Source organism: Ictalurus furcatus, chromosome 12 (assembly GCF_023375685.1).
Source record: "Ictalurus furcatus strain D&B chromosome 12, Billie_1.0, whole genome shotgun sequence".
NCBI lineage: Eukaryota > Metazoa > Chordata > Actinopteri > Siluriformes > Ictaluridae > Ictalurus > Ictalurus furcatus.
Genome location: NC_071266.1, coordinates 2,150,437 through 2,176,078, shown reverse-complemented (window position 1 = coordinate 2,176,078; position 25,642 = coordinate 2,150,437). Strand labels below are relative to the sequence as shown.

The following is a 25,642-nucleotide window of genomic DNA, read 5'->3' as shown; positions in this document are numbered from 1 at the left end:
CTTTGGGCCCAATTTGGACATTTTCACTTAGGGGTGTACTCACTTTTGTTGCCAGCGGTTTAGACATTAATGGCTGTGTGTTGAGATATTTTGAGGGGACAGCAAATTTACACTGTTACACAAGCTGTACACTCACTACTTTACATTGTAGCAAAGTGTCATCTCTTCAGTGTTGTCACATGAAAAGATATAATCAAATATTATTTACAAAAATGTGAGGGGTGTACTCACTTTTGAGAGTGTGTGTGCGTGTTTATATATATATATATATATATATATATATGTGTGTGTGTGTGTGTGTGTGTGTGTGTGTATATGTGTATATATGTATATAAATTTTATGTATTTATGCATTACTTTTTATGGATGCACAAAAAAGCACTGAATTCTACAGTCCTAGCAATCCCCAGGGACTGGTTCAAATACCATTGGTACAAATACCAGGTTCAATGACATTTTATTGTTGGTGCGACATTTAATTTGACTCTGAATTATCTTTTGTTTATTTCATCCATCAGTGTGACACTTGAGCTTGTCTACCACTCATATAGGTTTTTGTAAATTATCATTTCATTTGTAAATAAATTTAAAATAAATCCATCAATGAACGATCGTCAGTTCAACTAATGTGATTTGTGAATGCACGTGAATAACCGAATTGATTAATTTTACAAGATCTCATTTGAATATATTTTGATACATGTAACAAAAAGTATATATATAATTTAAACATTTTTAAAACTTTCCTATGGACCCCCTGCAGTTACACAACTGACCACTAGAGGTCCGCGGAAACACTGCACTAGATGGTAGAGTGCACAGTGTAAGTGTACAGTACGTCATTTGGACACAACTTTAGTATTTACTCTCCGAAGCGTGTTTTCAGAACAGAAGTAACGTAATGAGTAAATGTACTGTGCACAGACCAACTAATCGATAATGAGATTCGTTGACAACAATTTTCATAATCGATTATTATCGATTTTATTGATTTAGTTGCTGCTGCTCTAAAAAATATTGAGTACAAAAATGTGCAAAGTAAAAACATAAACATCATAATGCCTTCAATTATTTTTTATTATTTACGTTCCACCTGCATGTTCTCCCCATGCTACTGGGTTTTCCTCCGGTTTCCTTCCCCAGTCCAGTGTCATGTGATGTAGGCTGATTGACATTTCCGAATTGTCCATAGTGAGTGAGTGAGTGGGTTTGTGAATGTGTGCGATTATGCCCTGTGACGGGTTGGCACCCTGTCCAGGCTCCTCTGTGACCCTAGGATAAGCATTACAGACAATGGATGGATAGAAGTTTCACCAGCACAGTTGGGCCAAATCCCAAATGACGTCCTCAAAAAAAAGTGAAAGGAAAGCAGAGACGAATGTAACTCCAGTAAAAGTACAGCTTTAAAAAAAAAAACAAAACAAAAAACTCCTCTTTCAAGTACAACAATGCTGCATTCAGGTTACCTTGGAATTGGGAAGTCAGAACTTGGAAATTATGTAATTTCCAACCTCTGTGCATTCCAGCTTCAGAGTGAGGGGGGAGAAAACCACTGATGATTCCATATGCAACAAGCTAACCAGCTAACTGTGATGAGTGATGTGTATTTTCCTCTGCAAAACAGCAAAACTGTGTAGTCTGTTATAGATTTAACAAGCAAATATGTCTTTATGTTGATTGGTTTTTGACGTCACTTGCTTAACTCTGAGGAACTATGAGTAGTAGGAATTCCAGGGTGAGGGCGCGTTACATTTTCCTGGTTGGAGGTCAGTAATTATGACCTGTGACCTCCAGTCGAACGCGGCGATAAAGTTAAAAAGTGAGAAGTTTAGCTAAAAATGTATCGTTTGTTGTTAATGAACTTAAATTATTTATGATAGCACAGGCATATTATTACTGCTTGAGAAAATGCATCTTAAATGTTGCATTAAACGGTTAAACAGCACAGCAAGTTCAGTGAGTTTATTGAGAAAATACCATAGCAATACTCAGAGTTGGGTTTGTATGGAATAGGCTTGTACAATATTGATTTTTCCCTGCTCCCAGTTTTTCCCATTTTAAAATAGCACAGTATAAGATTTTCTTGTCCAAAACCACTAGCCAAAAAAAAAAAAAAAGACAGGAAACCATTTCATTTTTAAGTAGAGTAGGGGAGGGTGTAATAATAGCAGCTTTACAGTTGGTAATGTATAGTGGTTTAATAGGTGATTCTGCAGTAATCAGTATGCGGTAATTCTGCCTGGTAAACGGATTAAAAAAGCCCTCCAATCATAACAGCGGTTTTCAATATAATCCTTTTAAGGTGTCTAATGTCCACATGGACTACATTTTTACTGTGATTAGCAGGACAGTGCAGGAAGTGGCAATAAAACAGTGTATTTAATCTAGGGCTGTAACTAAGGATTATTTTCATAATTGTTAAATCGGTGCCTATTTTTCGATTAATTGAATGGGTGGGGGGGGAGCAAACTTTCAGTACCTTTTTTTGTTACAAATATAAATTTATAAATACTTTTAAACTAATACATGTATAATCATTTTATATATACATGCACACACACAGGGCGCTACAATGCGACCATTTCACTCGCATTTGTGACTTAAAAGTACTTTGTGCGAGTGTGAATAAATATTTAGTCACACCAGTGCGAGTGACCTGTTCGGAGTTGTATAATACAATCGGAATAAAAACTACAACTCCAGAATGCACCTACACTGCGCAACAGTTACTTTCACACTGCTTTTCATCACCTCACTCAACCAAACAAGTGTGGAAATACTGCAGAGAAGCCATTATGATGACGAGAGTAACACTGTACGTCATCTGCTTCTACCAACTTCCCGATTTCACAACCGCCATCTTTTATTGATCATGCAGAATGACCTGAACCTGTGACTGTGACATTTTCGTGTTGCCACGGCGGCATCGGGCGGAGTAAATTAATAATAATGCTATCACTACAAGGTGGGTTTAATTCAAACTGCTTTATTAAATAATTTCTCCCCAATCATAATCAAGAGTAGCAACTGTTCAATCTGTAAAAAAACAGTACACTGCCGCTCTCCTTCACTAACTCTAATAGACAGCACATTCACTTCATTTAAGCTCATGGTTGCCAGATATCATTAGAAAAGTCAACTCCAGTTTTCATGTTTTGATTTAAACCCCCAAAAAACACAATATTATCAGTAGATATGGCAACACTTTACTGGGGGAACTGATCTAAAAGGAAACAACTGATAAACAAAAATAAAACAACTAAAATGTAAAGACAGAAAATGTGCTTAGCTATAAATAAATCATTTAATATAAAAAATAAATTATAATAAATTCCTAGAATATAAATAATGAGAAATGAAATAATGTTTAATAACTGTGGGATGCATTTAATATCAATTAAGCTTAGTAAGCTATTTCCTAATATGGATAATTTGTGTTCATCTACTTTTAATTAGGAGTCCTTATTGTTTAAGATATTTAAAAAGAAATATTTTATGCTTATTTATTTATTTATTAATTAACCAACAGTATTTCTCATTGCTAGTATTTTAATTCAATCAACGGTGACCATGAGCAGAGAGCTTACATTTAACTGTTTATGACAGACCTCCTGATTAAAGCTTAAACAAAATAAGAGGGATTCGATCGTAAAAATCCTGATCGGTGCATCCCTAATGAACACCATTAAACTAAAGCGCTTTGCATCTGACAGGTAAATGAACTCACCCAATCACATCCTATAGGAGATTATTCAGATATATACACAATTAGGGATGTCATGAGAACCGATACTTCGGTACCAAGTCAGTACCAACATTCTTAAGACGTGATGGTACTTGTTTTTCTGCAGTCACGTCGGTACCGTTAGTAATGAAGGTACCACGGTTGCGATTCTTCCGGAACTGAAGGGGGCAGCACATAAGCGCAAGTGTTTAAATCGGTCCACAAGTGGTAAAGAAGAAGAAGAACGCCTACAAGCACACGGGAAAAATTACAGAATATGGTTACAAGTTTAGCTCCACCCCTTCTTGTTGAGAGGAAAGGTGGTAAGAGTCGAATATGTAAATACTTCACATTCGAGGCGGATGACAACAAACATTTTATTGATGCTCTGAAGCCAGTGTTCAACCGATGCTATCGTTCATTTCAAACAAAGCGAGGAAACACCTGGAATTTGGCGAAGCACCTGAAAGACGGTCCTAATATTATGTTTGTTTGGGGCAGCTGCATTGTAGCCGTGAAACCAGTTATGCTCCATGTAATGTTAGCGATAGCGTCGTTAACAAATAACTGGCTAACGTATTGCAGTGTTATAAACTACCTCCTAATGGGCCACCGTGCATCGCCATTCAGCCCGTGTCCTGTCAGCTAAATGTAGCCTAATGTCACTAATAATTATTCACAAGTTCATGGTTTTAATAAATTTTTTTGGCCTGCCACCATATCAGTGAATTTAAACTAATGTATAAGAGTATAATGTATAGAGTATAAGGTGTGTGTGTGTGTGTGTGTGTGTGTGTGTGTGTGTGTGTAAATATATAATATAAATAAAAGAAGTTGCAGATGTTCACTTTGGCAAAGCTTGAACAGAGCTGCATGCTGCTTGGCCAAGTGCAGTCACCGTGACTGGAGGTGTGGCATATTGTGGATAGTGACGGGATTGTAGATCATATAATCTTTTGCTCGTCTGCAGGATTATTGTGTTGTTTATTTGTCTGGAGGCACAGTGTTAACATTTTACACATTCTCCTTTTCCAGGCTGTACGTTGCTATGAATCTCTGATCCTGAAAGCTGAAGGAAAAGTCGACCCCGAGTTATTTTGCCAGCTGGGTCACTTTAATCTTCTACTGGAGGATTACCCAAAAGGTGAGCTTGATGTAGCATTCCCCACAGCGATCTGGCTGTGGCAGGATAAATTAGATTGTGGTGGGCTGACACAGTCTACGTAATTAATGGAAAACACTCGTATATTTTTCTTCTCATTACTTTAGAGAAAGATGCAATTGTTGCAATATTTATTTTCTTGTTTTGTTCTTTATCTATTGCAGCATTATCAGCATACCAGAGATACCACAGTTTACAGTCAGACTACTGGAAGGTAAACACCGATGTTGAAGTGTGACCACTGATTGACTTTATGCTCAAACAGCTTGTTTGAGGACTGTTGTGTTTGTAGTGGCTATGTATGTGGTTCGATTCATGGAAATATCCTTTAAGCAAGCTTGTTTTGCTGCCATTTGAAAATTCTACACCCAGATGTGATTTTTACATCAGCACCAAAATCTTCATGAATGAGGAGAGAGTGAATGTAGGTGTTGATGGGCTTTGTTTTATTGTAAGACGGTTTCTGTTGCTTTTATTTAGTGATGTAGTGCAATTTATTTTTCCATTAGCATGTCTATAGGACAACAAAGACACAGGGAGAGGCTTCCAAAGAGGCTGTCTAAGCAGAAACGCAAATAAAATGGATAATTTTGTTGATAAAAAATTATGTACATGCTTGTTTTTGGAGGGGGGTGTGTGTGTGTGTATGTATATGTGTGTATATGTATATATATTACACACACACAGTTCGATCCATATATATTTGGACACTGACAAGTTTTATTCTGACTGTTTACCAAAACACATTCAAGTTACAGTTACATAATGAATATGGGCTTAAAGTGCAGTCTCACATATTTAATTTAAATGTATTCACATCCACATTGGATGAAGGGTTTAGGAATTACAGCTCTTTAATATGTAGCCCCCTCTTTTTCTAGGGACCAAAAGTAATTGGACATTTGACTCAAAAGTTGTTTCATAAACAGGTGTGGGCTATTCTTCGTTATTTCTCCATCAGTTAAATAGATAAACGGTTGGGAGTTGATTCCAAATGTGGCATTCGCATTTGGAAGCTGTTGCGATAGTGAGCATGCAATCAAAGGAACTCTCAATGCAAGTAAAACAGGCCATCTTCAGGTTGCAAAAAATATCAAAAATCCATCAGAGAGATATTTTTAACATTAGGAGTGGCTTAAACAACAGTTTGGCACATTCTGAGGAAAAAAGAATGCACTGGTGTGCTCTGCAACACAAAAAGGCCTGGACATCCACCGAAGACAACAGTGGTGGATGATTGTAGGATCCTTTCCATGGTAAAAACTCCTTCACAACATCCAGCCAAGTGAAGAAAACTCTCCAGGAGGTAGGCATATCATTATCAAAGTCTACCATGAAGAGAAGACTTCATGAGAACAAATGCAGAGGGTTCACCACAAGGTGCAAACCATTCATAAGTCTCAAGAATAGAAAGGCCAGATTAGACTAAACGTCTAACAAAAACCAGCCCATTTCTGGAAAAACATTCTTTGGACAGATGAAACTAGGATCAATCTGTACCAGAATGATGGGAAGAAAATCGTATGGAGAAGACTTGGAATGGCTCATGAGCTGAAGCCTACCACATCATCTGTAAAACACAGTGGAGGAAGTGTGATGGCATCGGCATGCATGGCTTCCAATGGCACTGGGTTACTAGTGTTTATTGATGATGTGACAGAAGATAGAAGTGGCTGGATGAATTCTGAAGTGTATAGGAATATATTGTCTGCTCAGATTCAGCCAAATTCAGTGAAGTTAATTGGACAGTGCTTCACTTTACAGATGGACAATGACCCAAAACATACTGTGAAAGCAACTCTGGAGTTTTTTAAAGCAACGAAGTGGAATATTCTGCAATGGCCAAGTCAGTCACCTTATCTCAACCCGATCGAGCATGCATTTCACTTGCTGAAGACAAAACTGAAGGCAGAAAGACCCACGAACATACAACAACTGAAGACAGCTGGAGTAAACGCCTGGAAAAGCATCACAAAAGAGGAAACCCAGCATTTGGAGATGTCCATGGGTTCCGGACTTCAAGCAGGCAATGACTGCAAAGGATTCTCGACAAAGTATTAAAATGAACATTTTAATTAAGATTGTTAATCTGTCCAATTACATTTGAGCCTTTGAAGTAAGGGAACTGTGTATCAAAATGGTTGCAATTCCTAAATGTTTCATATGATTCTTTCATTCAACCTCTTTGAATTAAAGCCGAAAGTCTATAGTTCATTTGCGTCTCAGTTGTTTCATTTCAAATCCATTGTGGTGGCGTACAGAGCCAAAATTATGAAAATATGAAAATAGCGTCACTGTCCAAATATTTTCCGGACCTAACTCTGTGTGTGTATGTATGTATGTAATATATATATATATATATATATATATATATAATCATACACACAGTGGGGGGAAATAAGTATTGGACATTTTTTTTCAGTAAACATATTTCCAATGGGGCTATTCACATGAAATTTTCACAAGACATATAAAGAAATCCAAACATTAAAGTCCATAAATGAAGTTATGTGTAATAAAGTGGAATGAGACATAAAAAGTATTGAACACACTAACTGAAATTGATTTAATACTTAGTGGAGAAACCTTTGTTTGTAATTATGGCTTCAAGACACTTCCTGTACAAAGGTATATACAGTATCTCACAAAAGTGAGTACACCCCTCACATTTTTGTAAATATTTGATTCTATCTTTTCATGTGACAACACTGAAGAAATGACACTTTGCTACAATGTAAAGTAGTGAGTGTACAGCTTGTGTAACAGTGTAAATTTGCTGTCCCCTCAAAATAACTCAACACACAGCCATTAATGTCTAAACCGCTGGCAACAAAAGTGAGTACACCCCTAAGTGAAAATGTCCAAATTGGGCCCAAAGTGTCAATATTTTGTGTGGCCACCATTATTTTCCAGCACTGCCTTAACCCTCTTGGGGTTGGAGTTCACCAGAGCTTCACAGGTTGCCAATGGAATCCTCTTCCACTCCTCCATGACGACATCACGGAGCTGGTGGATGTTAGAGACCTTGTGATCCTCCATCTTCCATTTGAGGATGCCCCACAGATGCTCAATAGGGTTTAGGTCTGGAGACATGCTTGGCCAGTCCATCACCATCACCCTCAGCTTCTTTAGCAAGGCAGTGGTCGTCTTGGAGGTGTGTTTGGGGTCGTTATCATGCTGGGATCATGCTCTGCTTCAGAATGTCACAGTACATGTTGGTATTCATGGTTCCCTCAATGAACTGTAGCTCCCCAGTGCTTTTCCTTTGTTGTATGCTTTGTTGTACGTCTCATCTTCATAATCCTGGTTGATGGCAGCAGATTCTTCTCAAGAATCTTCTGGTAAAGGGCTCCATTTATTGTTCCTTCAGTTATATGAAGTCTGCCAATACCATGCGATGAAAAACAGCACCACACCATGATGCTTCCACCTCCAGACTTCACTGTTGATATAATAGTGTTTTAAGGGTGATGTGCAGTGCCATTTCTTCTCCAAACACGGTGTGTAGTATGACAGCTAAAAAATTCAATTTTGCTCTCATCTGACCAGACTACACTCTCCCAGTATCTCGCAGGCTTGTCCAAATGAGTTGTAGAAAACTGTTCGACATGCCTTTTCTTTAGTTATGGAGTCTTGCGGGGTGAGCGTGAGCAGTGGCGTGCATTGCCTATTGTTTTCTCTGTGACGATGGCACCTGCTGCCTCCAAGTGTTTCTGGAGCTCTTTCTGAGTGGTCCTTGACTCTTGGGCTACTCTTCTGTCTATTCTTCTGACTCCCTGATCAGAAATCTTGCGAGGAGCTCCTTTGTGTGGCCGGTTGATGACGGAGTGATGTTGCTCTAATTGCGGATAAAGGCCCCAATGGTGCTTACTGGAGGATTCAAAAGTTTTTAAATAAGTCTGTATCTGATTCCATCAATATGTTTCGCAACAATAAGGTTACGAAGGTCTTGGGAGAGCTCTTTGCTTTTACCCATCATGAGATGTTTCTTGTGTGACACTTTGGTAACGAAAAGCCTTTTTATAGACCATCAATTTACTAACTCAGCTGATATTAATTTGAATAGATAGGAGGTATAATTACTTAGGGATTTCAGTTGGTTCCTTGCCTTGGAGAACTGCTTTTTCTTAGTGTGTTCAATACTTTTTTCCCATGTCATTCCACTTTATTACACATAACTTTATTTATGGACTTTAATTTTGTGAAATGTTTGTTTGTGGATTTGTTGAGTTAATACTAATGTCTGGTGAAAATTTCATATGAATAACCTCATTGGAAATATATTTGCTGAAAAAAAGACGCGTTCAATACTTGTTTCCCCCCACTGTATATACACAGTACTATGCAAATGTTTTAGACACATGCAAAGAAATGCTGTAGGGCAAAGAAACCTTCAAAATAATGAAATTAAATGTTTCTACTTTAAAAAAATACCGTAAAGAGTAGTAAACTATAGTATATGAAACAAAATCAATATTTGGTGTGACCAAAAAAAAAGTTTCTGGTACAATTTGGTAGTTTTATAAGGAAATGAGCTGTAAGTTTTATTGCACATCTTGCAGAACCAGCCACAATTCTTCTGGAGACTTTGACTGTCGCAATTGCTTCTTATTTTTTTTTAGCAAAACCCAGCAGCCTTCATTGTGTCTCTTACGTAATATGCTGCTTTCGTTAATGACATACATTTTTCTGTAGCATTTAATTTTGTGTTAGAAAGCTAATGTTGGGGAATCTAAAATGTTGCTTGTGACCTGATAATTTAGAGGTCATAACATAAAATCTATAACAAAGTTGTACTAAAAAAATAGGGTGCCTAAAACCTTTGCACAGTATTGTGTGTATGTGTGTTTTATATATATATATATATATATATATATATATATATATATACACACACATACACAGATGGTTCTGTATGGTCAAAAATTTCTGTGCCAGCCATGTGTTTTAGGTCTTTAACTTTTTCTTGACCTCATAACATTAATTTCTGTTTTTTTTTTTTAGAATGCTGCCTTTTTATATGGCCTTGGTATGGTGTACTTCCATTACAGTGCTTTTCAGTGGTAAGTACCAATTAAGAGAGTGATTTAATATTTAATTTTTTTTTTTAAAAAAAGTCTTAAACAGTGCATGAGAGCTAGTGTTGCTAATGGCACCTGTTTCAGTGTGTACACTGTTAAATTGGTTTAGGAAATGTGTGAAAATATAATGTATATGGAAAAAAAAATGTATTATTTATAACGACGATGAATTGTGCCCCTATGCCTAGGGTGAATGATTTTATCGTCTGTATACAATTTGTACTGTTTCATCAACTCTCAGCTGGGCTATGAGCTACCAGACTTATTGCACTTGGCTCTGCACCATCATCATTTTTCCTGTCAGGTTAACAGATTTTGACTAGACAATGTTAGTAGAAAGATTGCAGTGATGTGACCGTATTCTAGGGCTAGATTATATTTTTAAAATTATTTTAAATATACACTCACCATCCACTTTAATAGGAACACCTGCTCATTTATCCAATCAGCCAATCGTGTGGCAGCAGCACAATGCAAAAAAGCATGCACATACTGGTCAAGAGCTTCAGTTACTCCTCACAACAAACATCAAAATGGGATCTCTGTGACTTTAACTGTGGCATGGTTGTTGGTACCAGCTGGTTTGAGTGTTTCAGAAACTGCTGATCTCCTGGGATTTTAACACACAACAGCCACACAACAGAGTTTACACAGAGTGGTCCAAAACCATTGACAGTTCTGTGGTTGGAAATACCTTGTTGATTAGAGAGGTCAGTGGAAAAGGGCTAGATTGGTTTGAGCTGGTTTCAGCTGAATTACAGGGTTTGCACAAGGTCCTTGAAGTGTTTGAATTTGGCTTTAAAACTGGAAAACCTTGAAAATAGTCACTTTTTATTTAGTCGTGCTTAAAAAGTCCTTGAATTATAAAAAGTCAATAAATACAAAATTGCAAAAAACTTTAAAGTGTTTATTTTTGATAGAATACAATCCTTTCACCCAATATATGACACCCTGCTGTAGCCCCTCCCCCTCGTTCCGCTATTCACTCACTCATTGTGACAGACAGCGATCCGGTCCACTTTTCAGACTCTTTTAGTTATTATTATTATTATTATTATTATTATTAGTAGTAGTAGTAGTAGTAGTATTTTTATTTACAAACCTTCGCAACTTTCCGTAGAACAGCGTCACCAGTACTGCCCTGCGAGTGCAATGTCCTGCTTTCCCGCTGCAGGTACACCTCTCTCTGTGTCTGTTCTGTTCAGTGAGTGGCAGAGAGGAGCAGCACATTCAGTGTGAGAGAAAAAATGGACATTCTGTCACTTCTAACATTCTTTCTGAGTGATTATTTCACATGCAAATATAGCAGACATCCAGTGTTGGGGAGTAGCTAACTAATAGTAGCCACGTTACTAACTTAAATACATTTTTCATTAGCATGACATTAGCTTTGCTACTTTAAAAACGGTGTAGCTTTTTAATAGTGTAGCAAGTTCAAACGAATAGTGATGTAGTGCAACCAGTCGCTACTTAGTTGGACGATTATTTTTTCAATTAATCGGATGGGGCGGGGCAAACTTTCAGTACCCTTTTTTTGGTTTATTTAAAATAAAATCCACAAACTGAGTGTTACAAATAAACTTCAGACTAAAACTTTACACAACTGTTTGTCCAAAGCAGAAAAGAACCCAATACACACACACACACACAGTTTAATAGTTTAATTCGGTGCTTTTTGTGCGTCCATAAAAATAATGCATAAATACTATAAAATAAATTTGTGTGTGTATGTATGCATGTGTGTGTGTAATATATATATATATATATATATATATATATATATATATATATATATATATATATATATATATATATATATATATATATAGGACAAACCTGTGTTCTGTTTGCAATTATTTGATATCCATGAGAGTAGAGTATTTTTGTGAATTTATTTAACAAAAGATCAAAAGGTTAATCTCTCAGTAAATTTAGCCTAAAATGCCTATCCAAGGCATATCTAAAGTTAAATTAAAGCCGTTCTTGAACCATTTTGAGTACATCCATGGTTTTGGTGTCTTTTGAAAGATAACACTCTGAAGTGTTTTCCCCAGAATTACTGTAAGTAATAGAATAGAAGTTTGAACACTGAAAGTTTGAGCCTGATTTTTTTGTGTGGCATAGATGCCTGCAGATGACCACAGCTGGGAGCTATTAGCTGGAAAACCCTTTCCTAGTCCAAGTTCAAATTTGCTGATCATACCAAAGAAAATGTATATTTTATGCATGTTTTTCTAAGGGCATGTCCATGCGATTTTAACAAAATTTTATTACAAAACCTTTTGGAGACTCCAAAGGGCCCTTGGTAACCATGTACACATAACTAGCATAAAAAGGCTGCTACTCTTGATTTTCCTTGTAATTGTCATGGCACATATCCAGCAATCTCCAAAATGTATATTTATATGTATATTCATAATTGAAACCTTTGCACACGTTTATGCACTTTTGCGCCACTGGTTACACAGTTTTATTTAGAGACTTGAAGTGTTGAAACTCACTTGTGAAGCAAGATATCATTCTTTTCGGAATTTCATTGGCTATACAATGGGCCAGTCATCGACGCAATCTGCATAGACTCTCCATTGGATTTTGAAGGCTATAGACAAGACATGGAAGCTCCTATTGGTTCAAATGAGGCGTCATTCGATAAGTCACAGCCCAGAGGCCATTTTGAAATATAAGGGATATTCACTCATGCGCTGAGGAGATAAGCGAGAAAATCTTGATCTTCCGAGATAATTTGGAATGACGCAGCAAAAATTCAGTGGGGATTTACTGCTGTAAAAATGTGTTTTGGACTAAATATTTTTAAATAATTGGATTGTTTGGACCTTTGTCAGTGTAACAAGACTGTTTTTGTCAGGATGTTATGGATAAACCTGACTACTATGAGGCTTCAAGTATGTGTTGCCTCCATTTCTTAAGTGTTTGTTTGTATGTTGGTGGTCTGCCAGAGACCTTGATTGTAGCTGCTTTTGTGGTTGTATCTTGAAATGGTATATTGCACGAGTACATATGTACTATGTACAACTGTGTAAATGGCAAAGTTCTCTTAATAACATTGCAAATTGTTTAAAGCAGAAAGTATGCTTCACTGTTTACGCGTATGCTGAGAACAGCGTACATTATGCGTGATGCAAATTTCGTCTTTAATTTATTTATTCATTTTCATATGGTTCATTTACATGTGATTCATATTCAAGTGATACATTTTCATGTGATTCATTTACGTATGATTCATTTACATGTGATTCATTTACTAATTTGCTTCTCTTTAAATCCAGTTTTAGACTGTGATATTACAAAGGTCTTTTCAGATTATTACTTGCTACACTGTATGAGAGAACCCCAGTAAAATTGCCTGAATTCTATAATATAATTTGTTCGCCATGTTAGGTTTAAATCCTCTAAAAACAGATTCGCAATTAAATAACATTACATCCTTCAAAGCATTGGCATGTTCTGCTTACTCTCACAATCCTCCAAACTCCCACACCCAAAGTCTCCATAAACAAATGTGACAGCAGTGTATCCTACAAAAACCGAACGTTGTCCACAATGTGAAAACAACTCGGAGAGTAAGCTGAACTAACCAACAAAATTAGCAAGTCTGATAAACAGTCTGCACACAATAATAAATATAATGTCCTTACCTTTTAAAGACTTGTAACAAATAATATAACAGTGTAGCACGTAAAGCCGAGGAGATAACACTAATAAAATTAAATAAACAGAAACTCTAACCCGGTCAGAGCAGTAAAACAGAGAAGCACATTAATACAGAAGTAGATTTTAAGAGGAGTAAGTCCACAAAATGTAGGTGAAGTAATGCAACGACAATATCTTCAATAAGAATCCGAATTCTGTAGAGCTGGAAGGCCGAGTGCAAAAAGAGTCCGCTGTGTAGGTGATGCAGTTCACCCCGATATCAAGAGTTTAACATGGTCTCCTGCTTCCTCTGCTGAAATAAAGTCCTTCTGAACACCATTATATGTAATGCGAAGCCGAGCTGGGTGAAGTATTCCATAGTGAGCGCCCTCAATACCACGAAGTTGATGCCGAACCTCGTTAAACGCGGCCCGGGCCCGGGCTGTCTTGGCTGAGTAATCAGGGAAAACGGAGATGGTCAAATCCTTCACTTTAATCCGCTGGATCTCTCTCGCACGGCGTAAAATGTCAACACAGTCACTGTGATAGTGGAATCTGCACACAATAGCTCGTGGTCGTTCACCAGGCTTGGGCTTGGGCTGAAGGGTCCAGTGGGACCGGTCCAAAACTGGCTGCTTCTCCAGACCAAATGCCTCTTTTAACAAGGCCGCTACAGCAGCAGTTGTACAGGTGTCGGCGCCCTCTGGAACTCCCACTATCCTAACATTATTACGCCGTGACCTCGACTCCAAATCCTCACATTTATTCTCTAATTGAGTCACGGTCGCAGTGAGAGACTCGATAGTAGTCTTCATATGAACTATGTCATCGGTGCAACCGGAGAGCGCGTGCTCCATTTCCACAACAGTACCTTTCAGTGTTGATATGGTAGCCTCGGTAACGACTTTATCACCAGCCTGCTGTGTTTTCACGGCCTGCAGGTCAAGCTGGATAGTAGACAGCGCACCCCCGAGAGTCTCCTGGAGCTTCTGGAACTCCTTTTTAAAAATATCGGCAGTTTCCTTCCTCAGTAAAGCCAGCAGCTCGAGCCTGAGTGCGGCGAAGTCAGGGTCACCGCTCGGCGACGCGGATTCAGGGGGAGAAGGGGACTCGCTTGCGGCGTGCACACTTGGCTTCAGTCGTGTCTGAATGCTACCACGGGTTTTCGTGTTCTTTCCATACATTTTAACGTACCACAAAGTTAAAAGTGCAAACAAGGAAACAGAGTAGAATAAGTCAAAATATATTGTATGACTGAAAAGCACTAATTAATTACAATTTTAATCGAAATCAGCAGGAGCCTCCAACTTCGCGTCTTACTCCATCGAATTCCGAATACGCAAATTTCGTCATCAGCAGAGAACGTGTGCTGCCCGATTTTTCTAAATGGTCGCACATGCGCATTTAATTCTTTTGCACTATTTAGTTGTTCCACAAGGTGGAAACAGTGACCTAGGGCTGTTGATTCTCAAGGTAGTTGAAGAATAAATGGAAGAGACGGAAATGAGTACAGGTTAGAAAGTACCCGCATTTGTATAATTCTAGCCTTAAAGAGTATAAGGATTTGTATATGGATGTTAATCACGGTGAGAGATTGGCAAAGCTTTGTTCTTCGTGGTGATGTGATTCTTCTTCGTTGTCGTCCTTCACACCAGAAGACCTGCTTTACTGCTCTGTACTGACTCTTGTAGGCCAGGAAGGGTAGTGCAAGTTGTCGTAATGTGCATGCGTTGACCGCCTGTATACATGTCAAATGGAGTATACCTTGAAATGCTATGCGTACAACGCTAGTGTATGCGTAAAAAACTGTATACTGGAGGCTTAATGCTAAGGCGTTAAGCAATAAACACAATTTTTCACAGCCTTCTTTACTCCTATTTACCAAGGGTGCCAATATTAGTTGAGGGCACTGTGTGTGTGTGCGTAAATCTGTGTATGTATATAAGATGAAAATAAATCCTATATTTACATGATTTGAAGCCAACCAATCAGGGTTTACAGTCAAGCACAAGTAGGACACGAACATTATTCCAAAATTTACAGGATTGTTATGAATAACAAATTTCTTGTGTAAATGCACCTACAGTCGATTTACTGATAAATCTGTTTGTATCCAGGTTGATAAATGAGGTCCAATGTCAATATATGTCCTGCTTACTACTAGGCATGGGCGTTTTGGTTGTTTTGGCTACTTGAGTACTCGAAGTAATTACTCGAGTACCTGTTGAGTATTCTGGAGAACTACATTGTTTATGTTCATATACTGTATGTAACACTGATGTCTTTTGCTTCTGCAGTGCTTCTTGTTGTTTGTGTCTCACTTGTTCAATATTACAGGCTGTTATAATGTTGTTTGTAACAAAAAATGACAAAAAAAACAGCATAATAAATATACAAGCATATTCACCTTTTTCCAGTCTCGCCTGGCTCACACCGGAAGCCTGTTTTAGACTTCCGGTTTCCGGTGTTTACAGTCAAATTAGCGTATGTTCCTAGCTGATAATGTGACGTTAAACTTGTGAAAATGGCTAAAAGATGCAAATAGCTCTATAGTGTCGTGATGACTGTCTTTTGACAGTGTCTCACCCGTCAAAGTTTAATGGCTGGGTAGATGACATGAAGCTATGGCCGAGGTTAGCTACATTGATAGAATAACTACTTTGGTTTCTCTGAAGGTGTTGACGGCAAAGAACTCCGTACAGGACTACAGGAAACACAGCAACTTTATTTTATTTAATTTTTTTAAAAGTAGATTTAGAGCTCTGTCAAAGTTAGCAGCTTTGGTAACTAGCTTTTGCCGCTTGGCAAAAAAACAAGTGGGTGTTCATGTCCTAGATACAGCTTCAGATCGGTGTGAAGTTCGGAGGGCTTTTTGTCCACAAAATGATGAGAGCGCACAGAAACCTTTTTGGGGGATATTTTAACTTCAATGCTGCAAGTCGTGCTCATTTCCTCTCGCCAATATTTGGCATAGAATGCAAGTCATACCCAGCTGGACATGCTTTTTGGGCTTGCTGATGCTCAAAACAAGTATTTTCCAGGAAGTTTATTGTTGCTGTTGTGGCAGCCAATGACTGCACAGCTTGACCCTGAGCTCATTTTTATTCTTACTAACACTGACAGTTTCTGTTTAAGTAATTTAGTTGCTGTCTTTAGCCAGTTTTAATAAGGGTTCCCATAGAGACTGGAACAGAATAACAGTACAATGGAAGTTAGAATCCGTCATGGCTTCTCAGGAAAAAGGTGGATATTGTCATAATGTGAAGACCCACTGGCCAAAAATCAATAAATTGTTGCAGAGAAAGCAAGTCTCTGCTGTTTCCCCAGTTACCATAATTATAGTAGAATGTGCGCACTGTTTGCGTGGCTGACAGAAATGTGTATAAGCAAAAGCAGAAAAATGGAGGAAAAAACCCCAGCACAATCGTTGTTTTAATAATGGATCGTTGATGTCTCTCGTGAGTATTTGAATAATCGAGTACTCGTGTGCATCTCTTCTTGCTACAGGAACCATGATATAGCTATTCAGAAAGAATCATGGTTATGTATGCTCCTTGCAAACACTGTGCTCTCCACAATAGGTAATCAGTATTATTTAATCAACATGACCGCCAAAAGCCATTTTTGAAAAGACCCAAGACATTAATAGGCTTTTAATGTTACATTAATAGACCAACAATAATATTAATAATTCATACACGAACTGAACCTTTTCAGTTGCCCAGATGACCAAAGTTATTTTTGTTTTACCAAAGATTCCTTTTAGATTTAGTGTGATACTCGCTAGTCATGTTCATTTTTTTTAAGCAAACTATAAAGAATTTAGCACTAATGTAGCTTTTAATTTGTCTTCGGCTCTGTCTTCACATGTTAAAAAGTTTTGCAGTTTCATATTTCAAAGTCATTGATTCGTTGATGTTGTAATTTTGTAATTCATTCTTTGTAATTTGTCTATATTTTAAATTGAATTTGATTCATATCAGCAAACCAAACACAAATACATTTCTCTTCAAATCTCTCCCAAAAAAAAAAAAATCACATCTTTCAGAACCAGCATACTGTTGATTCCTGCAATTTGTCTGTATTGCATGAGCCACTATAAAATAAAAATAAATAAATAAATAAATAAATAAAAAGTCTTTCTGGATATGAGTGCTTGAAATTTAAATGGTTTAATTGTGTGCAAAAAGTTGGGTATGCTCTTCTTTTTTTTTTTCTTTTTTTTTTTTGCTTTATAATAAAAGCACTGGGTAGGGCATGTGATGTCACCTTTTAATTGTAAGTGTTTACTTTTAGTCTTTTATTTCTTTCCTCTATTTTCCTTGATTTGGAGGTTGTGTTATTTTTCTTTCACTTCAGTAATAAAAGTGTAAAGCCTGATTAATAAACTTATTTTATTAAGTTGATAAGCTTAAAATAAGCAAATAAACTCAGCTGCTTATGAATCCCAACATTCCTGCAGTAAATAGCAGTTCATTACATCCTTAATCTGTTAACATGGAACCGTCCGATCCACCGTCACAGGCTAGAGTTTATGTTATGTGTCTGTGTTTTCTCTTTAATGTTCCTTCAAAATCCAGCAACTTTTGTCCGCGTTTTTCTGATTGTATGATATTTGCCTATTTTACCATGGTGTGTAGAAATTATCAAAACATTTACATGACACATTCACATCCTCCTCTGCCTATCATTGACAAAAATGTGAGCCTGTTTCAAACAGAAATTCAGATCACATTAATGGAATAAAATGCATTAAGAATTGTTTCATAGCCTTTATTTGTTTGATTGCTTAAATTGTTTAATTGCTCATTAGACTAGTAAGAGAAATGTAGTTTGTCTTTACAGGGGGATTAAAGTATTTCAGGAGGTGCTGTACATTGATCCCAGCTTCTCTCGAGCCAAGGAGATTCACCTGCGCCTTGGGTTAATGTTTAAGGTGAACACAGACTATGAGTCAAGCTTAAAGGTAAGAGCCATTAACCTTTGTTTTATTGACATATGGAGTTGTAATTGATGTGGTGGTGTGTTTTTTTTCTTTTCTTTTTGAAGTTTCTTTTCATATATGAACAGATATTCCAACTAATGTTTTTGATGGTATTTACATCCAAATCTGGTGAACAGTGTAGGAATTACAGCATTTTAAATATATGCTCAGCTGTTCCAGGTCTTGGTAGTGCTTGGAAACGTCTTCTTCGTCGTATTCTTCTTCTTCTTAGCAGCAAAGGTGCTGGAACCTTGTTTTTGTTATGATTTTTCTTTTGTTCCTTCTTATTATTTGTCTGTCATAAAACGAATCATGCACACCAAACTGTAAGCCATACAGACATTAAACTTGGTCAGTAGGTAGTGCTCCCTCTCCCTACTCAGGCAAGTGAGATGGACCCAGTTGGCCTGATGGTGGCACTATAGCACAGGGTTTTACATTGTGGTCCGTATTTCATGAACTGTGAGTCCTAAAAAATGAAACTCTTTTTCCACTGATTCCTTGGGGTCTAAACAAGAAACATTTAGATGCTCCCACTTAGGTTTTTTGCTAATTCTCACAATATGCAAACCTTACTTTTTCTAACTAGTCCTTGGATTTTTGGACTGTCTTCACAGATTTGGTGTCAAATGACAACATGGCCACCCCACATCATATTTGCCACACCACATTGATTCTAATGAGGTGGAGCATAATTTACTCAAACAACTGTAACTCCTGAGTGCTTACGTAGATTGCATAAAACTTGAAAGAGAAGCTTCTGAGGTCACATGCACTGTTTGGGGTGTGGTCATACAATGGGGACAGAACCAAGTTCAGATCTGTAAGCAGATTTTTTTTGACGATGACCCGATTACTTAAACTTGGCTGCCATCAGCTAATCAGATTTCAGCATTCGTTTGACAAGGTTAGCATTAAGCTGTTGTCACAAAACTTCAAAGATTCAGTTATTCAAGGGTTCAGGTATAAACCCTCTACTATCTGATGCAATCGCACTGAAATTGGTCACTGGGGCAGTATTCGCATCTGTGCACCCAAAAACAACATGTTACTTGGCAAATAAGGTGTACAGTGAAAATTCTTGTTTAGGTTAATTTGTTTGCTAAAACTAAAAACATTGCCTTTTGGACCCATCAGCTCTGCCCACTTAATTATGTGATAATTTGCATAATATGCAAAACATACTTTTGTGAACTGGTGATATTTGGAAACATGAAAAAAAAAATGGTGATATTTGGAAACATGGCTGCCACACGTCAATCAATTCTAAAGAGGCGATGCTGGATTACTCAAATAATTGTAATTGATTGGTTATGAGCAATTCCATGCAAATATCAACCATACCTTTAAAAAAACAAAGTCCTTAACAAAAGAATAAAACCCTTTTAGGTCTGTATTTTACTGCAGTAATGTGCTGTAAAAGAATTTTTAAAGAAATTGCCATGTTTATCCACCACAAACAAGGTGTGCACCAGTACTGTAATGACATTGTCAGTCATATTTCATGTTTTCCAAAAGAGGGTTCAAAAACCTAAAAAAAACCCCAAAAACCTTTATATTAGCAATAAGCATTTTGCAGAAAGATGGACAAATGTCTGAGAAAATAAATAGACTCACTTTGTCATAACAACTAAGAGGCACAACTAAGCTATCATTGTGTATGGGTTTAGCTGCTACAGTGCCATGCAAAGTATGTTATCTGTCCTCATTCACACTCGCTCCTACGGACAATTTAGTGTCTCAAATTCACCTGACCTGCATGTCTTTGGATTGTGGGGGAAACCGGTGATTTGAACTCCGATATGATATCTATCTGATCTAGCATGCAATTCTGTGTCTTTCGTGGGCTTGTACACAACAAATTCATGGCCTCTTAATTGAGTCTTGAACAACGCCATGCTGGTTACACTGTAACAGCATCAGAGATGCATAGTACCACTTGCGGTACTTTGATTTCAGTTTAAAGTTGACTGACTGTGCAGCTTTACCATACTGATGTCTCAGAGGTCAATGTTTGGTGGTTTGAACCCATTAGAGGTCTCTGTTAAAGATTTTAAAGCATTTATATGTATTTCCATAGTCAGGTAAGTGCTGCTTTCAGAACTGTCATGTCTGTAACAATAGGTTTTCCTCATAAATGCAAAAACAAAAATTAAAATAATAAAAAAAATTATGTTCTTTGGAGAGCCAACCCTTCTCCGTTTGGTTTGTATTAAAACTATTGGTTTGTGCATTTTATTTCACAGAATTCCTCTTCCATGGTCCACTTGTAATATATGCTCTTAAAAAGTGGTATAAAACTGATTTGAAATTATTTTGTATAATAATAATAATAAGGACAACATGAATGTGTCAGCCAAAAATCTGATATGTGCATTCCATCAACTAAACTTTACAAATTTAAAGCAACTTTAACCAGTAGCAGCATTTATAACCAGTAGCCATTTTTTTGGAATACTTGCTGAATGTAGTAGAAATAGACATTTGTATTTTTCCGTCATGTTTGTAGTCTGATATAGAATGGAGAATAGCAATATACACTGCTGTTAAACAATTTAAATATCGATTTGCCCAGAATGTGGCCATATACTCTACTGATAAACGATTTTCATGAATGTGTGAAGATAAGAAGTGTTTACCTCAGCACTAATTCAAGTTTAATACGTTCTCAGTTTAAAAAATTTGAATACATCTACATTTATGTCAACCTTTCACTGTTAACAGAGAATATAGATACTATACATGCGGAATGTAGAAAGCATTCCCATGTAATTTGATTAAAAAAAAAATTATTACATTACAAATAATGATGGAACATTTGTGAGAAGGCATAATGTCTGTAATATAGACATACAGTATATTATAAATGTAAGCGAGTCTGAAATGTATATTTAATTAATATATTATTTAATTTATATATAATTTAAGTTTTACCTGATATAAAATTACTAAGGTACTATCAGGAATCAGCTTAAAGTTACAATGCTGCAGGCAGTAAGCAGTCTTGTTCCACTTGTACATTTATTTCTACGCAATCCATTAATCTAAGGGGTTTTTTTTCCGTTTTGTTTTTTGCATGTTTTTTTCCCCTCCCAAAACATTTTGACATTTAGAAGTGTCAAATGCATTTCACTGTTTTTTTTTTGCTGTATCTTCTGTCATAAATATATTCAATATCATATTACACTACAAAGTGGCAACATGAGTCTGCAAATTTTCATAAATGTGCATCAGAAGACTTCAGGAAATTTAAAGCCATAACACTAGAATGTTTAACTCACTGTTGTCAAGATTTATTTTCCTTGCATGTAAAAACAGTTGAGAAACACCAATAAAATCAATTTGCAGCCTTGTTTTACATAAAGTTAATAGACTTGATAGACTTGACATAATATGGATTTAATAAAATATAGGGTTTATGTGACAAGCCAGAATGGCCAGTGTTGTCTGGGTTCCATTGAAAAAAGTGTGCTACTCTTCTGACTATTCTTCTGACTCCCTGGTCAGAAATCTTGCGAGGCGCTCCTGTGTGTGGCCGGTTGATGACGGAGTGATGTTGCTTCCACTTCCGGATAAAGGCCCCAATGGTGCTTACTGGAAGGTTCAGAAGTTTTGAAATATGTCTGTGTCTGATTCCATCTATATGTTTGTCTGTGAATATGAAATATGTCTTGGGAGAGCTCATCATGAGATGTTTCTTGTGTAACACCTTGGTAACAAGAAGCCTTTTTATAGACCATCAGTTTACTAACCTAGCTGATATTCATTTGCACAGATAGGAGGTATAATTACTTTCTAACTACTTAGGGATTTCAGCTGGCTCCTTGCCTTACCTTGCCTTGGAGGACTGCTTTTTCTTAGTGTGTTATATATACTTTTTTCCCCGTGTCATTCCACTTTATTACACAACTTTACTTATGGACTTTAATGTTGTGAATTCTTTGTTTCTGGAGTTCCTGAGTTAATTCTGATGTCTGGTGAAAATTTCATGTGAATAACATCATTGGAAATATATTTATTGAAAAAAAGGTCGATGCGTTCAATACTTATTTCCCCCCACTGTATTTGCATGTTTGTGCCTGATAAACAATAAGCAGAACCGATATTTATTTATTGTTTTACTTCTGTTTTTGACACAATGATAACACCACTGAACTGAACAAACGGTTTTATTTATAACAATTTTGTCAATTTAAATTTCTCCTTGCGTACAAAACAAAGCATCTCTTATTTATGCACAAATAGAGGGGTCTGAAGAGTGCAAAAAATATGTGCACTGTTACTAAAGTGTCTTTTTTTTTAAAAAAAAAAAAACAGCTTCAATGATGTAAACAAACAAGTAAAACAAATAAAGCACCTAAAAATAATTCTAACCCCATGCTCATGTTAATTTGGCATTCTTTGCAAACTGCCACCCCGGCAATGACTGTGTGAAGTAAGTCCGTACTTCACATTGGTTTTTCCTCCTTTCAGTCATCTTAAAACCAAAAAGGTGTTGAAAGTTAGCAGTCTTTCATGTTAAATTTCATTTTTATATTACAACAATAAAAACATATTTTTAGTTATAAAAACCATCAGCAGCAACACTAATATTAACAATAGGCTAAATAAATTTTTGGATATAAACAGTTTTAAAAGGTTTATGTGCTGTTTTGTCTAAAGAGTGAAGACAACTATTGCTGGAATAAGTCTACATTGTCATGAAAGTAACAAACAAAACAGTTTATGCATCCTTGCAATTACCAAGTCCATCTCAACTGGTATGTTGTAAGAATTATCAATAATGTTTTTGTATGTCTAAATTATGACACAGTGCTGTTTTTTTTTTTCTTTTCTCTATGCGTTTACACAGAACTATACTCAAACTGCGATCGCTCACGGAGATGATAAATAATTTCCACTGACCTGTAATTATTTAGATATTTATTAGCAAAATAAAGGTTTATATAGTAAATGTTGATATAATTTAGGGAGTTTTAAACGAGTGGATCTTTTTAAAAGAGACAGAGAAGTAAATTAACCGGTTTTATTTCCAACATGCACTCATTCAAGGCTGTTTTATTTAATGCATGTAAAGTTATGTCTTTGGGACGTGACTTGACAGATTATGTGACTCTTGAGTTCGCCTCTATTTCTTGGAGCCAAGCTGCTTATACTACATATAGTGTGGATAAGATCGGGGTGATGTGGTCGTATCTTCTGGTTCTAGTTAGGACTCTAGCAGCTGCATTCTGGACTAACTGGAGTTTGTTTTTGCTCCTACTGGAACATCCAGACAGTAAGACATTACAATAATGCACTATAAATAATGAACTAATTTTTCTGCATTGTGTAGTGACATTATATTTCTTATCTTAGAAGTATTTCTGAGATGAAAGAAGGCTATCCTAGTAATATCTACATGAGCGTCAAATGAAAGACTGGAGTCAATAATCACATCAAGGTCCTTTACTGCTGCACATGAAGAAACAGAAAGGCCATCCAGAGTAACTATGTAATCAGAAAGCTTACTTCTAGCTGCATGTGGTCCTAGTAGAAGTCCTTCTGTCTTAATTAGCATCCAGTTTCTAATGTCCTTTACACATTCCTCAACTTTATTAAGCTGCTGTCTGTCATCTGGCTTTGCTGAAACATACAACTGTGTGTCATCATCATAACAGTGGAAGCTAATTCCATGTTTACGGATAATTTGACCCAGAGGTAGTATATATAAAGAAAAAAGCAGTGGGCCTAAAACAGAACGTTGCAGAACACCAAACTTTACCTTGGTATGCATAGAGAAGTCACCATCTATGAACCGATAACGATCAGTCAAATAAGACCTGAGCCAGGAAAGGTCCGTTCCATTAATACCAACAACGTTTTCTCTTCTATCAAGGAGAATAGTATGATCAATGATATCAAAAGCTGCAGTAAGGTCTAGCAACACAAGCAAGGAGACACAAATCTGATCAGAGGCCAGTAGTGAGTCATTTACCACTTTAACCAGCACTGTCTCTGTGCTATGATGAAGCCTAATTCCTGACTGATAGGAATGTTATTCCTATGTAGGTACGAGCATAGCTGCTGTGCTACAACCTTTTCTAAGATCTTGGAGATAAAGGGCAGATTTGATATTGGCCTATAGCTGGACAATTGACGGGGGTCGAGGTCAGGTTTTTTAATCAGGTGTTTGATAACTGCTAGTTTAAATGATTTAGGTACATAGCCAGTGCTAAGGGAAGAATGGATTATTTTGGAAGGGGTTTGATTACTTCTGGAATAATCTGTTTGAAGAAACATGCAGGTAATGAATCTAGCATATAAATTGATTTTGATAAAGAAATTAATGAAGCTAGTTCAGTCCCTCTAAGGGGAGTAAAACATTCTAATCACTGATCTGATATTATCTACGTGATTAATTTGGTTTTAAATTAATAGTCTGAATGTTTTGTCTAATATTTGTCTAATGTCATGAAACCATTGTTTCTGTATAATGATTGTGTGTATGTTTGTGTCGTGGTTTAATTCATAGTTAATTTTGCTACAGTAATAAATAAGAATCTAGGATTATTTTTGTTATCTTCAATTAGGGTGGAGAGAGACTGATCTAGCAGCACTAAGAGATTTTCTATAGTTCAGGAGGCTCTCCTTCCATGCTGTTTGAAATATTACCAATTTGGTTTGACATCATTTGCTTTCTAATTTTTGAGTGGTCTGTTTTAAGGTGCGTGTTTGATCGTTATACCAGGGTGCTAGCTTTTTCTTTTTTTTCTTTTTTTTTTTTTCTCCAAAATATTTTTATTTAGAAAAAAACATACGTCCTGTCACATAGCAACAATACCATTCTCATTTTTTGTTATACTTACATATACACACATACATACATACATACATACATACATACATAGTGTAGAAAATAAAATTACAGCGTACAATCAACTAAACAACGCCCCACCCCAGCCCGGCTCATCATAGCTAACCAATATCTATATCCGGTTAGGTATATTTTATAAAATCCAACAACTGGCACAAAAATTCAAGTGGAAAGTGTCTGTAAC

At 36.7% G+C, this 25,642-nt stretch overlaps 1 protein-coding gene across 4 annotated transcripts in view; it reads left to right on the top strand.

Moving 5' to 3' along the window:
* The window catches only part of kdm6al (lysine (K)-specific demethylase 6A, like), a 200,661-nt gene that overhangs the window by 14,246 nt on the left and 160,773 nt on the right, over window positions 1-25,642 (top strand). For all 4 annotated transcript variants that reach the window (XM_053637615.1, XM_053637613.1, XM_053637614.1 and 1 more), the window contains exons 3-6: window positions 4,760-4,868; window positions 5,051-5,100; window positions 9,891-9,949; window positions 18,464-18,584. In XM_053637615.1, coding sequence (XP_053493590.1) covers window positions 4,760-4,868; window positions 5,051-5,100; window positions 9,891-9,949; window positions 18,464-18,584 — 339 coding nt within the window. The remainder of the gene's footprint in view (window positions 1-4,759; window positions 4,869-5,050; window positions 5,101-9,890; window positions 9,950-18,463; window positions 18,585-25,642) is intronic.